The sequence below is a fragment of the Sarcophilus harrisii genome, chromosome X, assembly GCF_902635505.1.
Source record: "Sarcophilus harrisii chromosome X, mSarHar1.11, whole genome shotgun sequence".
Lineage (NCBI taxonomy): Eukaryota > Metazoa > Chordata > Mammalia > Dasyuromorphia > Dasyuridae > Sarcophilus > Sarcophilus harrisii.
The window spans coordinates 58,804,739-58,820,403 of record NC_045432.1 but is presented as its reverse complement, the minus strand read 5'-3'; the positions used below and the strand labels follow the sequence as shown (position 1 = coordinate 58,820,403).

At 42.4% G+C, this 15,665-nt stretch overlaps 1 protein-coding gene across 1 annotated transcript in view; it reads right to left on the bottom strand.

The window, feature by feature from the left end:
* LOC111721608 (transmembrane protein 182-like) overlaps positions 1-13,782 on the bottom strand; it is a 35,573-nt gene extending 21,791 nt beyond the window's left edge. Inside the window, exons 1-4 of the mRNA XM_023507010.2 lie at positions 13,630-13,782; positions 9,645-9,762; positions 5,812-5,910; positions 3,460-3,597 (exon numbers count right to left, since the gene is read on the bottom strand). Of these exons, the coding sequence (XP_023362778.1) occupies positions 3,460-3,597; positions 5,812-5,910; positions 9,645-9,762; positions 13,630-13,782 (508 nt within the window). The remainder of the gene's footprint in view (positions 1-3,459; positions 3,598-5,811; positions 5,911-9,644; positions 9,763-13,629) is intronic.
* Between the last annotated feature and the right edge of the window lie 1,883 nt (positions 13,783-15,665).

Below are 15,665 nucleotides of genomic sequence, written 5' to 3'. Positions count from 1 at the left end.
GCTGCCTCCATCCTGGGTAAAGCTCTGAAGTCAGTCCCTATTAATTCAGAATCTGTGATGATAATTTCCATATGTGCTGAGCTAAGGTTTACATGTATTCTACCTGTAAAAAAAAAAGTTTGCCAAGTAAATTCGTGCTACAGATAAAACTGACAAGATTCGTAACTTCCTTAAGAGAATGACCTTTTCTTGGACACTTAAGAAACAATCACTTAACCAACCTGGCTAAGTGGGTAACTCATTGAACCTCACAATGCACAAAGCAACTGTGTAAGACTAAGAGGCTGCCAGCCTGTCCTGAAAGAGGGACTTTCTTTGTCTGGGAGTTCCATATATCATGGAATCCTGGATCCAAGCCCTACTCTTCCTCATTAAAGCAGGCCCCAATGACAATCCAGCACAGCAGAAAGAGGACTAAGCTTAGAAGCAAAATATGGTGTTTTGAATCTCAGCTCTACTAGTATTTACTAGCTGTGTGAACTTGGGCAAGTCCTTTGGCTTTCATTATCTTCAAAAAGAGGATCAAAATCCTTGTACTCTTTATCCCATAGTTCTTGAGGTTCAGAAAGGTTATTGTAAACCATAAAGTCCTATGGATGACCTAATACTATTAATCTTCCTAGCTATACTGGCTTAGTACAAAGTACTAAGTTGAAAGTGCTTCATTCAAAGTATAGGATGTACCCACAAAATGAAAACAATGCTGTGAGCTTCACATGCTCTTATTTCACCTGACCAAACAATCACCTGGAGGTGGGATCTATGAGTACTGTCATCATTATCATTTCACAGATGAGGACTTCAAAGCTCAGAGAGGTTCCCATGACTTTCATCCAGCTAGAAAGCAGAAGAGGCAGGATTTGAAGGTAGAGTTTACCATTTTATCCACTGATCTTCCTCATCTTTCCACACAGGCTTCACTGGCATGGGCATCCCCAAGTGGATAGAATTATCTGAATAGTAATGCTATTGCTGACAAAAGTGAAGGTCAAGTACAGAATTGGGGCCCATTTTGGCCCAGCATGTGCTTTCCTCTCATTTACCACTCTCCTGCAAGGACTGAGGTGCAAGAAGCACTTCCTTATCTTACCTCACCACCTTCTGAGAACTACGTCCCCCAGGGCTCAGAATGGAGATGTGGCTTTTGTAGGAAGTAGGGCCAAGGCTTGCCTGCCTGTTAACATTCAGCTTCTCTGCAAGGATGACTTCAAAGCAAGTCCCCTACCCTGCCAGAAGTCATCTTGGTTTTCTGCACTAACTACTAAAATAGTCACTCTTCTGATCACAGGTAAGTAGCATGATCAGATTCTGAAGCAATCCTTCAGAAACTGTCCTAAGAGACTTGGGGCCTGGGGGCAGGAAGGGATACAGTAAGGAAGACTGTGCCTGGGAAATGACAGGACCAAAACATGTGGTCAAAAGGGCAAAATTTGAAATCAGAAGGCCTGGGTTGAAATCCTGGCTCAGTGGCTTCTAGGAACAAGTAGGTGGTCCAGTGAATGCTGGGAACTATGCCTGGACTCAGGAAGGCCTGCCTTGAAATCTAGCCTCAGCCACTTACTAGGGATGCTAGGCAAGACAATTGATTGTTATTTGCCTCAGTTTTCTCATCCATAAAACGGGGATATTAAAAGGACTACTTCCCAGGGTTGTTTTGAGGATCAAATGAAATAATAGTTGTAAAGCCTTTAGCACTGGAACATATTAAGCACTATATAAATGTTAGCTTTGATGATGATGACAATGATGATCATTATCATAGTATGGCAAGTCACTTCACCTTCTAGCCCTCTGTCTCCTCATTGGTAAGATAACTTCTAAAGCCCAATCCAACTCTAAGTTTCTGATCCTAAGAAGCAAATCTTAAAAACACACTGCTGAGTGTCCAAGAGGGACATTTAGAAACCCTGCTGTGCTTCGAGTAAAGTAACAAAGGCAAATCTTGCAGAGTGCTTCCATTTGTGTGCTCCAAGTAACCCCACATGTCTATGAAGGAGGACAGTGGGACACTTCCTTTCACTAAGAGCCCCGGATGAGTTGTCACTCCACTTTGGAGGAAAAGGATACTGTAGGGAGAGCCCACTGATATTGTCTTCCTGATGAGGTCTTAGATCTCAAACCCTGAAGACTGTCAGTGGTGGAGTAGGCCAAAGAATGACAGCCCCGGAAAAGGACATCTCCAGAAATTATTCCACCCAGGATTTCAAACCTCCAGGCAGTACATCAAAAAGCATACCTCCTCATGTTCCCAATCGGGCCTCTACTGAGTATAAATAATGGAAGGAAGCATCATGCTCCATAAGGAAATTAAGTCATCCCATCAAACACGGCCCTGGAAACTGGGACATCCAAACAAAGGTTGTTGTCTACTCAGCCAGAGCTCCTGAAATGAGGCACTATAGAACTGTGCTATAATCAGCTCATAAACTGAGGTGTGGACAGAGATGCAGAGGTGAGTCAGAGGATCTTAAGATCACAGCTTTAAAACTAGAAGGGACCTAGAGGTCAGTGAGGGTATCCTGCAGATGAAGAAACTGAGGCAGAAAATCCAATGACTTCCTTTCAGGTCACACTAGTGAATATCTGAAGTGGGTTAGTAGACCCACCCAATATATTAGCAACCATATTAATTAGTAGCAAGGAGATGGAAACAAAGCAAATGCCCTTAGACTGGAGAATAACTAGAGCCTACGATACGTGAATATAATGGGATATTATGGCACAATAAGAAACACTGATCATGATGATTACAGAAAAGCACAGGAAGACTCACATGAACTGATACAAAGTAAAATACAAAGAACCAGGAAAACAATATACATGACAGCTATTAACAATCTAAAGAAAAGAATAAGAAAACCACTAAAACTGACTACCCTGAAATTATAATGCTCAAACTCAAAAATGACCTCAGAGAAGAGATCTAAGAAGACATATCCCTTCTTTTTTTCCTGCAGATATGGGAGGCTAATGGGCATGGAACATTGGCAGAAAATGTTGGCTTTTTCTATGTGTTGGTTATTATTATTGATGTAGGGTTTTTAAATCTTTTTCAAAATTCTGTTATAGAAGATGGCTCTTTGGGAGAGAGGAATATACTGAAAAATATAAGTAATATAAGGACAAATGATTTCAATAAATTCACTACAAATTTTTTTAAAATCTCACGTGCAGCTTTCTGCACTCACTAATGACAATCTTTATAAATTTAGAAGTAGGTGGGACTTGGGAGAGCAACTAGTTCAAGCCCTTCCTTTAACAGAGAGATTAAGGGCCTTTGTCAAAGGTCACACAGGTAGGAAGGAGTAGAATGAGGGTTGGACTCTGCAGCGTGATTCCAAGTGGAGTATGGAATTGCTGGTTTTCTTCCATTCTCCTTGACTTGGTAGGACTTTTATCCCATAAGTTCTCAGCCCCCAAAATGAACAGTCCTTCTATCAGTGTCACTCAGTATCTTACCTGAGGTGATAAGGAAGATCCCACCAAATTTATAAAGCCGAGCATTGACAAAGGGTGCCCCACATACCAGGAGGAATACCCCTACCAGGCTGGCAGTGACACCTAGCACGATGAAAACCGTCCAGAACCCTCGGTACACTAGACAAATGAGAGAAGAAAATGAAATGATTGAGAAAATGTCTAAGCGCAACAGAAGGCCATAGCTATCTAGCAAGCCAAACTTGAGCTCCAGCAGCAATGTGGCCACAGATATAGGGCTGGAAGCAGCCTGGTGTGATTCATATGTTTGTTCACGTAGAAACAATGTTTCTCTGCCCCTCCAATTTGCTTTACCTTCCTTTTTTCTCCCACATCCAAATAAATCTGGAATGCATTATTATTTTGGGGTTAGCCTGATGACGTTTGCCCAAACTCACCTGCAGAGACACCAAGAGGAGACAGCCCAACCCAAAGAAGTGAGTTCATTGGACTCGGTCCATAACAAGTGAGTCCAAGTACCCAGTGATGGCTTCTCCATAAAAGAGATCCCCTTCTCAAGTAATAATTATATCCTTCATTTGCACATTATTTCAAATCCTAACCCCAAAGATCCAAAGGCAAATGGAACACCAACATCTAGATGATGAATAGAGGTCAACCCTATTTCCTCCTCCAATAAATTTGCTCTTTTGGGTGAAAGAGGACTTTGGGGTTGAAATCACCACTACAGGATTGCACCTGACTTTCCAGATGCAGAGATGACAAGGCAGCTCTAGTCCTCTGTCTCATCACCTCTGGTGTTCTACTGAGATCACAAGCTGGTCTATAATTCTCTTCCCTTTCTGTCTCTGTCAAGCATCTGGGCTACAAATTAGGGAATATGTTTCAAAGCAAGAACTGATCTCTATACATGGACAGATGGTTTCAAGAAGACTTCAAATCTACTTATGCCCAGGGCTAACACTGAATCAATCATAACATCATAATGTTCTGTGTTAGGATGGCATATGATACATTTTCAAAGCATTTTACCATCCCTTTTCACACTGGAACAAAGCACTTGATTTCATATCTGGTGCCAGCTTATCTTTCTAGAATGATTTCCCATTACTCCCCCTCATACACTCTGTTAATAATCAAACTAGTGGCTATGGCATTCCCTGTACCTGACACTCTGTACCTGTGGTTCCTGCCCTTGGGACTTGATGCAGGTTGTTCCCTTTGCCTGAAAACATTCTGCTCTTTGACCTCTGAGAAGCCCTAGCTCCCTACAACTTCAATGCTGCCTCTTAGACAAAGCCTTTCCTGAGCTCCATATGTGTGTATGTGTGTCTGTGTCCCTACAACTCCACCAGAAGGGGGCTACCCAGTATGGTCCATTTGTTGGTCACTGGACAAGAACTTCACATTTTTGTACTTATAAATAGGATTCTTCTTGGTACTTTTCTACTTCCTCCCACCTTGCACATTTCCTGACATCCAAAGGAAAGTATGCTGAATTCCATATCATCTAGCTGATTCTGAGACCTCATCAATGTGAGCACTCCTTCCAAAGACTCAAATCATACCCCAGTCATGTCTGCTCATCCTGTGCAATGCCTGTCCATGTCCTTTTGTAAATCCCCAAGACATAGCCAACCTAGCATAACTCACTTATTGATCTTTGGACAAAGATCTCACCTTTAGAACACAAAAAGTGAAGCGGATGGTTATAGATGGCCTCAAGATGGCAAAAGTCACTGTCCTCTCTAGCCCATACAAAGTCCTAGTTTTTATGACTTCAAGCATATCAGAAAAATCTTAAGTAGAGTCCCAGCAACAAAATGGTTCTGCTTTCCAAGGCTCCACTTAGTTTAGCCTGCTTAAGTACAGAGAGACTTATCACCAATTGGCCAGCCACTTGGAAATGAATCCCATCAGTGGAAATGTATGAAATAATAAAAACTACAAAACTGCTTCTGAATCTGGAGCAGGGAGGACAGCAGAGTGAGAATACAAGGGACAGAGGAAGGATGTTAACTTTCTACACTGAAAGAAAAATCTTTAGCAACCATTAGTAGGGAATACTTTGGAATCATTTTCCCTGTGGCAGAAATGAGTCCATACACTTGCTGCTGCACACCTTTTAGATAACTGGAAGAATTCAGGGCCACAAAGCAAAGCCAACTGGCTTGTACAAGGATCCAGTTGACAACTTTGGTTTGGTAGTTCTGTGTGCCAGCCCATTGAAGCAACGGGCTTTGGACCATGCCCCATGTGTGGTCTATTTCTGTTCTGTGTCTACAGTGACATAAAGTAAGATGAGATGGAGTGCAAAGGTCAGGGTGAAAGAGAGGAGGAAACATAAAGCCTGAGCACACTTTCCAAACTTACCTGCAGTCGCATCATAAGAAGGATGCGGTAAAGGTCCCAGAGCAATGGGCATAGGAAAGAGATAACCGGGACGGCACTGCTTGGTATGAGGCTGGTTAGCTACAAAAGGAAAAAAGAAAAGCAATTAGAACCTAACAAGCATCCAATCTTACAGAGTTTTAACCCTCTGCAAATTATACATTTAACAATGGGCCAAAGATATAAAGATGATTAGTGAGGACGTGACCATGAAGGCAGCTGGGGTCCAGTGGCTAGTGCCCTGCGCTTGAAGTCAGGAAGACCTGGATTCAAATGCCACCTCTAACATTTGCTGAGCAATTTCCCCTCTCTCTGTGTCTCAGGCAACTCTGCAGGACTCTCTACTGAGTCAGAGATGTGTGCAATTTGCACTGGGGGAGAGAGTTCCCATGTCCAGAGTTCCTTTTGCACATTTGTATAATTGGAAGCCGGAAAGACACTGTGGAGTTCAGATTAAGGCAGTCACCCTCCATTATTTCTCCGAGGTATTCATCCTCACAGAGGGAAGCAATGACATGGAGGCTCAGAAGGAAACAGCCTCCAAAGAAGTCCCCAAAGTCAGCATTCCAGATTGGCCATGAAGCCCAACAGGACATGTTCATAGTTTATCTCTTCCAACCAAGATAATGCTCAACTCTAGAGATCAGAGCTTTCCATGGCATACTCCAAAATAGAATCCATAATAATATAATGTGTGCCAAACCATCTGGAAGGGAGCTGGAAAGGAGCTGCTCGAGGGACCGGCCAGAGTCTGCAGCAGTGACAAGAGAAGTGCCATCCTAGGACAGGAGCACTAGAGAAGTGTTGAGTGATTAACGAGACTGCTGCAATTAGTCATTAATGCGAGGCCACTTCTTTCCCTATGTTCCCTAGTTAAGAGGAGCATATCATAATAAGTGGACACTTGTCCCTACCCAAACGTCTCTGGAACTCTTAGTGAATTGATTATCATTAGTACAAGGGGATCAAAATAATTGGACCTAATCTGCTTCTATTCTACTCAACACCAAAGAAGAGTGAGGATCTGTCCGCTCTCTAGTGAAGTGGGCAACAAAAATCATGGAGGGTGGAAGCGGCCTTCCTCTTAGCTTGGCTTTGCACGTGTACCCAGCGCACCAAGTCTGCAACCCAGCTTAGACATACCCCCCAAAAGGAGACTCTTTGCCATTCTGTGTCCTCACATGGGAAACAGTTCAATAAGCTCCACTGGATCACTGTCCTCCTCACCCTTACCTGGAACTGAGCTCCTCCCCAATGCCTCCTTGTCCACAAGCCCCAAAGATGCCAAGCCCTTCAGCATCTTCCTGCCCAATGGCTTCTTCATTTGGCCTGGGCTGCTAAGTGGTGTCTCAGTCTCCTCTTCTTCCACTCCCTGATCCCACCCCACGGCAAGTTAACCTTCCTAAAATGTCTCTGTCTTCATCAGGTCATGCCCCTGACCGAGCCTCAAGGTCACACCATAGAAAGGCACACTGAAAGAGGCCGGGATATTTAGCCTGGAGAAAAAAAGGCCTTGAGGACATAATAGATACCTTCAGGTGTATGAAGGGCAGTCACTGGGATTAGGGGCCAGAACTGTTTGGCCCCTTCTTAGAAAACAGAACAAAGAGGACTAGGTAGAAGCCACCAAAAAGCCGAAATATAATTGGGAGCCAAGGTTAATGACCACCTTAAGGGAACAATAGGTATTGCTCTTTGGAGATTTTCCAATAAAGTCTGACCAATCACATATCAAGGGCATTGTGAACATTGTTTCAGGAATGGTTTGGATTCAAAGGACTCCAAAACCTCTTTTAATTCTGAAATTCTGTGATTCTGCTCAAAAGCCTTCATGGGATACCTAGGGCCTATAAGATAAAGTCTCATTCCTTAACCTGGCAATCCAGGCTCTCCACAATTTGGTTCCAATTTACCTTGCCAACCTAATCTCCTACTACTTCCTAATATGAAATCCTTGCTTCAGTTCGACAGGTTTATTCACTGGCCTCCAAACACCTTGGGATCTTTTCTCTTGTCCTGCAATTCAGCTCAATTCAAAGTACATTTGTTTCAGTGCCTCCTATGAGAAAATCCTGCCTCGGAGTATTTTTCTGCCCATTCTTCAGATGCAGTTGCTACTCTACCATCTCCCTTCCAAAGCCCTCCTGGGAAATTCCCCAACTCTTACCTCCGATAAGAATCATCACTGTTTGACAATGCCTTTGTATCTTCATCTTGGATTGTTGAGCTTTTTATCTGTTCACAGCTTGGATCTAAACTAAACTGCAAGTGTCTTATCCTCCTTATGCTCCCTTGCATTCCCCACAATGCCTGGCCACATAATAGATAATAAATAAAAGGGGAGCATGGGCTTAGAGTGAGAAGGTACTCCATTTTACAGATGAGGAAACTAAAGCCTAGAGGGGACCTGGACCCTACATGTCCAAAACTGAACTCATTATCTCCCCACCCAATCATCCCCTCTTCCCAGCTTCCCTCTGACTGTCAAAGGTACCACCATTTTCCCAGTCACCTGGGTTTGTACCCAAGCTGTCATCTTGACTCCTCACTTGAACTCATCCATCTACTAAGCCAAGTCCCAAATCTTGTCCATTCTCTTTTCCTAACATTTCCCATATACCTCTCCTTCTCACCACCATTTGAGTTCGGGATCTCATCTCCACTCACCTGGACTCTGATAATAGTTTCTCTTTGCCCCAACTCTCCTCTTCCCCCCGTCCATTTTCCACTCAGCCACCAAAGATCTGACCAGGGCATTCCCCGGTTTGTCAAACTCCACTGATTCCCTTTCTTCTAAGAGCAAATAAAAAATTCTCTGTCCTTTAAATTACTTCAAACATCACATCTTTCTCCTTTTTCAAATTGTTTTCACATCGCCCCCCCATTCACATTCAGGCATACTAGTATACTTGCTGTTCTCCCACCTCTGTCTTCTCATTGACTGTCCCCTATGCCTGAAATGCTTTCCCTCTTCACCTCTGCCTCTTCACATCCCTAACTTCCTTCAAAATTTAGCTCAAAGATTCAGCCAATTCTTTGAGATTAACCAAGAGATAGAGTATCTACTTGTACATATCCTGTATGGCACTGTTTTATACAGGATATGTACAAGTAGATACTCCCTCATTAGAATCTAAGTGCCTTGAGAGCAGGAACTACATTTTTTTCTTTTTCTTTTTCTCCCCAGTGATCAGCACAAGGATTCTTTTTCCACCCTGGATCACTTTGGCAGTTTGGTGAACCTGAAAGTCCCCTTCTCAGAATAATGTTCTTAGATGTATAAAATAAAATTTAGAATTACAAATTATAATGAAATAAAGCTATAGCTTTACTTTTTTCCCATCCTAGTTCATAGACCCTCAGAAATTTGTCCATAGAGCAAAGGGTCCATCAATCCCAGTTTAAGAACCATAGGCTTTGCCCAATGCCTGGCACACAGTAAGTGTTTGATAAATGTTTACTGATAGATTAATGGATAAATGAGTTTTCTAGGTTATAGGATCATTAATCTGGAGATAGAAGGAATCTTACAGATCATCTAGTCCAACCCACTCATTTGACCACTGATGGTTAAGTGATTTGCCCATAGACCACACTGTTAGTGAGTAGCCAAGACAGTAATGAACCCTCTAAAAAAAAACCATGGCCATAGCCCTTCTGCAGAAACCAGTGAATGAAAACAGAAGGCGATGTCTTCTGAGCACAGGCCTCTTAGAACTCAGGCTCAGCACTTCGTATTCAGTACCCTCCAATTTATAATCCCCATATGATAGGGCTTCCCAGAAGCCATAAGCAAGTCTCTCAGTTGCACTCACTGAACCAGAATTTCCAGACGTTCCCATGGGTGCCCTCTCCTGAGAACCAGCACCTCCAGAAGAAGCCTTCATGGTGGAATGTGAGGACACCTGTTGCGGAGTCTCTGGAAACACCTTCCTACAAGAAACAAAACATGGCAACAGTGGAACTCATGGTCCTACCAAAAAGGAGTCCCTCTTGGACACGGACTAGCAGGAACATTGCCTTAGCTTTTCAGGAAGTGGAAAGCATACTAAATGCCTCCAGGCCCAGAGAGCCAACAAAATGCCTAGAACTGGGCCCAGGGTGCATCCTGATTCATAGGCTATAGAGATGGAAGGGACTTGAGAGATCACCCAGTCATTTTATGGATGAGCAGATGAATATTCTCAAGACCCCAGAGCCAAAATGTAAGCTCGGCTCTTCTGACAACAGAGCACACCAAGGGTCAGTTAGTAACAGCTTGATGTCAACTAATTAAGGGCCCCCAGGCATCTGCTGGACCCTCCACTGGTTAACTGTTTTATCAGTGATGGAGACAAAGGTGAGGGCCATGAAGAAGGCAGGTCTTTCAGATGTGGAGATACCACTAATCTGTCACATTTCATAAGAGAGATGAAATCCAAAAAGATCTTGATAGTCTAGAACAACTGAAGAGAACAAATAAGGTAAAAATTTAAATGGATAAATATAGAGTCTTACATTTGAATTGAAAAACAATCAACTTCACAAGTACAACCGAGGGAGATCAGCTTACCTGAAAATTTGCTGGAGATGTGAACCAAGTACAAGCTCAGTAAAAGTCAGGACTAAACTATGGCAACCCCCAAGCTACTGGGAACCTATTAACCTGCATTTGGAGATTTTCAGTCTCCAGGCCCAGAGAGCCAACAAAGTGCCCTGGATCAAATGTACTCTTTGAACTGTCATCTTTGGTAGCATGAAGGGGATCCAGATGAGGCCAAGAAGGATCAAAAATGACCCAGAGGTAATGACCTAAAAGGATCCAGTGAAGGAACCCAGACATGTGAGGTATATAAGCTGAAGGAGCAAAGACCAGGGGAGGAGGCAAGATAGGGAGAGGAAGTCATCAAACTTTCTTGCATGGAAAAGGGAATAGACTCGTGCTGCGTGGCCCCAGAAGGCAGAGCTAGGACATGGGGTAGGGATGGCATCACAGAAAAACTCCCTAAGAAATGAGGCTGCTCAAAAGTGGAGAGCGCTATCTTAGTAGTCTCGTTAAAGGTCTTCCCAGTAAAAGCTGAACAGCCACTTGTTGGGGATGAATGTTTAAGAAGGGAATGTTGTTCAGGTAGGTTTTGGCCTAGATGGCCCCCAAGTTCCTTCCAATTCTGAGATTCCATGATTACAAATCAAGAAATACTTGTTAGTTGACTGACAAAAACCTAAATAGTAGTTGGGAGTTGCAAATAACACTAAATTATAGACAAGAACCACTAATGGTTTAATTCCTGGTTAAACATGATTCAACTCCCAAGGAAAAAATAAAAGTTCCCTAAAGCACTCCAATCTCAAATGGGGATGTTTGTTTGAATATCCTTCCCATTATCTACTCAGATTTATGTATTTTTTTTTCTTAGGACTGTATCAGAAACCATTTGGACACAAACTTTCAGTTTAACTAACCATAATGCTCCAGTCCTACTAATAAACATCTTGCAAACCTCTGTGAAACCATCTGTCTCAATATGTCTCTATAGTCATCCAATGGGCAGAGATCCAGGATTCCCCTGGTCTCTTGATGTACCGGCCTTATTGTTTGGGCAGAACAATTCCAGGTGAGTCTGATGCATGGAAAAATGGACCACCAATGTGGATTGGTGAGTTGGTTTTTTCCCCAAGTTTCTTGGTCAGGATGGCAGTGGCTGAATAAAAGGCTGGATTCTAAAATAATATCTACTTTCTTTAATTGCAAGGAACTAGGAGTGAGCTGAGACTGGATTAGGGTCAAGTTTGAGTTAAGGACTTACTTTTCATTAAAATGAAATTTAATTATTGTATTTGCCTAGATACTGACCTCTCCCAGAAACAGGCTGTACACCTTGAAAGAAAGTTAAAAAAATATCACAATCAAGTTTTATACAAGACAGATCTGAAGGAAAAGTACAGTGTATATTTGAACAAATATAGTGCATACATATTGTGTTCCATAAGGACACATGTTAAGTTCAGAGACAAAAAAAAGAGTATTTCCTAGCAAAGGATTCTGGATAGATTCCCTGAAATTCCTCCTAGAGTACACTGAAAGTCCCCAACTAGAGGCCAAGGAGTGACATCCTTTTGTGCCATTATTAGCCTTGAATTGTGGTTCCAGTTTTGCCAGGACAGCCCAACATCACCATAACCTCTCTTCTCAAATACTTCCCCTACCCAGTTTGCTTTCACTTGGAATTCTACAACTAGAGGAGCATCACATCATGAGGCAGAAAGATCCCATTGATGGGGAAAGGAGAAATGGAGACAGCAAAGACAGAAGTTTTGACTATGGATTTCCCTGAGGACCTTCTGTGGGGAACAAAAAAGCTCCTTTTTCTAGGGAGTGCAAGCGGACAGCTCCCCCACCCAGAACTAAGGAAAAAAATTATGACATTCAGGCCGTCCATACAGTTTTTACCCCAAAAGTACACGATGACAGCCTTGACTGGTTGCTGTGAATCGAGACCCATAATTTCATCACTCTGGTCACCTCCTGGTATCAGGCTCCCATCTCAGATACAACTCAGCAGCTCTGGTCTAAAAGAGCTGCCTAGAGCCCTGAGAGTTTCAGATGAGGGTAAGCATATGTCACAGGCATGTTTTGAACCCAGTTCCTGTTGACTCTGGGATTTCTTCCTATGTCATGCTACCTTTCTAACCATGTCTTAGGACACCATTAAACATAAGCACCATGACAATATTGAGCTAAAGCCATGATCCGCATCTGAGTTCCACGATGAAAGAGCCCTTTGGGGTGGACCACAGTTCAGGCTAATCAAAGGCTGCTTTTGGAGGTCTGAGCAGAGAAAGCTCTCCCTCAGAGCTTAATTCTAGAAACCATTCCCTTAGTGAATGAATGGAGTATTTGGATCCTTTTTTCTCTGTAAGCCTTCCTGGCTACTTGCTTTGCCAAATCCCTCAAATGTGTTAATCCCTGATCTACTGCTTAAGGTATATAGCTGAGGAGAAGCCATGCGGTACAATGGTGAGAAGGTCAGCCTTGGAATCCTGCTAAGCTGGGTTCAAGACTTGCCTCTGACAGAGCCCAGCAGTGTGATCCTAGGTAAATTACCTTCCTTATCAATGCCCAGTCAACTCTCTAAGACTGCAAGTTGCAGATGAGTAGCCATTGTGTACCACTGGTGAGACTTTCCACATAAGGAATTCCCTGTACCTGAAGAAATCTCAGGTCTGGACTGAACACAACTATATTTTTAAAAATATGACATTTGGTTTGAAATAATAAAGATAATGAAAGCCTCAAACATTTGGAGAACCTAGCATATCATCTCTAAGTAAGTAAAATACCTCTCCTGACACTTCAGCCTGCCATACTGCAGGATCCTAGCTAGGATCCTAGACCATTCAAAATGAAGAGAGAACTTAGCTACCATGGAGACCAACCTCCTTGTTTTACAGAGGGAGAAACTGAGGTTCATAAGAGATAAATGACTTGGTTAAAGTCACATGCTAGGAAGCTTGGGGTAAAACAAAGATCCCCTGACTCCCAAGCAAGTCTACAAGTTCAGAAATACCAATGGGCCTCTCTTTCCCTCTCAGGCCTCAGTTTGGCCTCCCAATAGCTGTGTTTTCCAAGAGGTGCTTTGCTAACATCTGACAGTTTCATTTCAATCATTGTCAGGTGCTAAAAGTATGAGTTAAAGTGAAAAGTCTAAGAGCCATCTTGTACTATTTTTGTGCCAGTTTCCTAGGACCCTAATTTTTTTCTTAGGCCATTGGCGGGAACTCCTGGTAGCTTTTTATAAGGTTCATTTGATTGCTGCTTACCATCTCAATGTCCAGAGTTCCATTTTTAGATGCCGGCTTTCCACAGGCCTCTGTAGCTAGCAGCCAGTACTCAGTTCCAAAAGCGATGAGGAACAGAAGAATGCCAATAACACCAACAATTCCTGCAACCAGGGCACCAATTCCAGTTTTCATGCTCAAACAAGTGGCTTTGGTGCTCCTTATGCCCACAAGAGAAGTTCTGAAGTGATCAGCTGTCAGGGACTGCCCAGCTTTGGGACATAGGGAGGAGGGCACTATTTTAAGACTCAGATGAATATCATTTTAGGATTGGTCCAAATCGTGGAGGGCTCCAAGAGCAGTGCTATTAAAAGAAGATGATCTTGTTCAGCCAAGTCACTGGAGTATTAGCCAAAAAGTTCCACAAGTGATCCAAAGAATCTAATGGGGGAAAAAAGGCACATTCGTGTCCCAAAAGGAGGCTGGCTCCTACAAACCTTTGCAATCCAATTGTATATTATCCCCACTCATGGCCCCTACAATCCACATCTTTGCATAGGTGCTTTGAAGGCACAGCTTAAATGTCTCTGCTAAATGAGAACCATCTTCCCTGATTTCCCCAATTGTAAATGTTTTCTACCTCTTGAAATGCCTTTGTCCTGCCTTCCGTAAATTGTAGTATAGGGTAAAGCTTCTAAAACTTGATTTGTGACCCCATGGGGGGTCTTGGAACTGAATGTGGGGGTATTGTGAAATTATGACTCATCAGTAAATGTTTGATTTGTATACCTATTTATATACCTATATACCTGGGCCACATAAAAATTTCTTGGGTGAAAAGAGATTGAGAGTGGAAAAAGTTTAAGAAGCCCTGGCATGAAGTTATTCGTCTAGACACAGGAATCCAGAGATCTCTCTTAACAGAAAGTAATCTTACTAAAGTCAAGGACTGCTTTTGTTTTGCTTTGGATCCTTCATACAGAGAACAGTGCCTTGCACAGGATAGGTGTTCAGTAACTGCCTCTTAAATTGAATTAGGTTAAATGAAGAAGGCTAGATACCAAGTGCTAGTAGTTTTTTTTTTCAATTCCACAAAGTTTATTTTGTAAAATTGCAAAGGGAAAAAAGTGGTTGCCTAGAGGAATGCCAGTAATCTTGACTGTTGGTATTAAACTCCTGGAATAAAGGTATTCTATAACACATAGCATTTAGCTCAAGGTATCCTTGCCCATAATAAGCACTTAAATTTTGGCTAAATTATTATGTGCATGAGTATAATAATCACATTACTGAGTGAGACAGAGGCACATGCACTCACTACGCATATATGCCTAGTAGAGAAACTGAAAGTTCTCTCTTCTTCTCTTTGCAAAGTACCCAGAGTTTAACAATAATAAAACCTAAAAAAACCAATACTCTTTCTTCTCTGTCTTAGCTCAGCATGGTAACTCAGCTATGTTTGAGATGGATGGGAAGGTTGAAAAATCCACATGAATTCAGAGGCATCTGAGAGATTCAAGAGAAGTAAGCAGCCTCAGAGAAGGATGGGAAGAGCAGCAGAGAGTCAGAAAGGAGTAGACAACTGGAAGGGATAGAAAGGGCCAAGGGAATCTCCCTTCAAAAATGATGGAGTGAGGGCAGGATGATATACTTCTGGTGGAACTGGGAATTGGCTCAGCTTTCCTCGAAAGAAATTTGGAATTACGCTTCCAAAGTCACTAAGCTATACATCTACTAGGTCTATGTTCCAGAGAGCAAAGGAAGAGCAAAAAAACTCATATGTACAAAAATACTTATGGCAGCTTTTTTTTGGAGCAGGAAGGAACTGAAAACTAAGAGAAAGTTCATCAATTGGGGAATGCTTGAACAAATTCTAGTATACAATGTACCATTGTGCAATGTTACATTGAAGGGGGATTATTTTAGAGAAAATTTGGAGAAACTTATGAACTGATACAGAGCAAAATGAGCAGAACCAAGAAAACAATTTATAAACAACACTAAAAATGAACATCTTTGAAAGACTTTAAAAACTCTAAATCAAGTCAACAAGAATTGATTAAGTACCTACTAGGCAC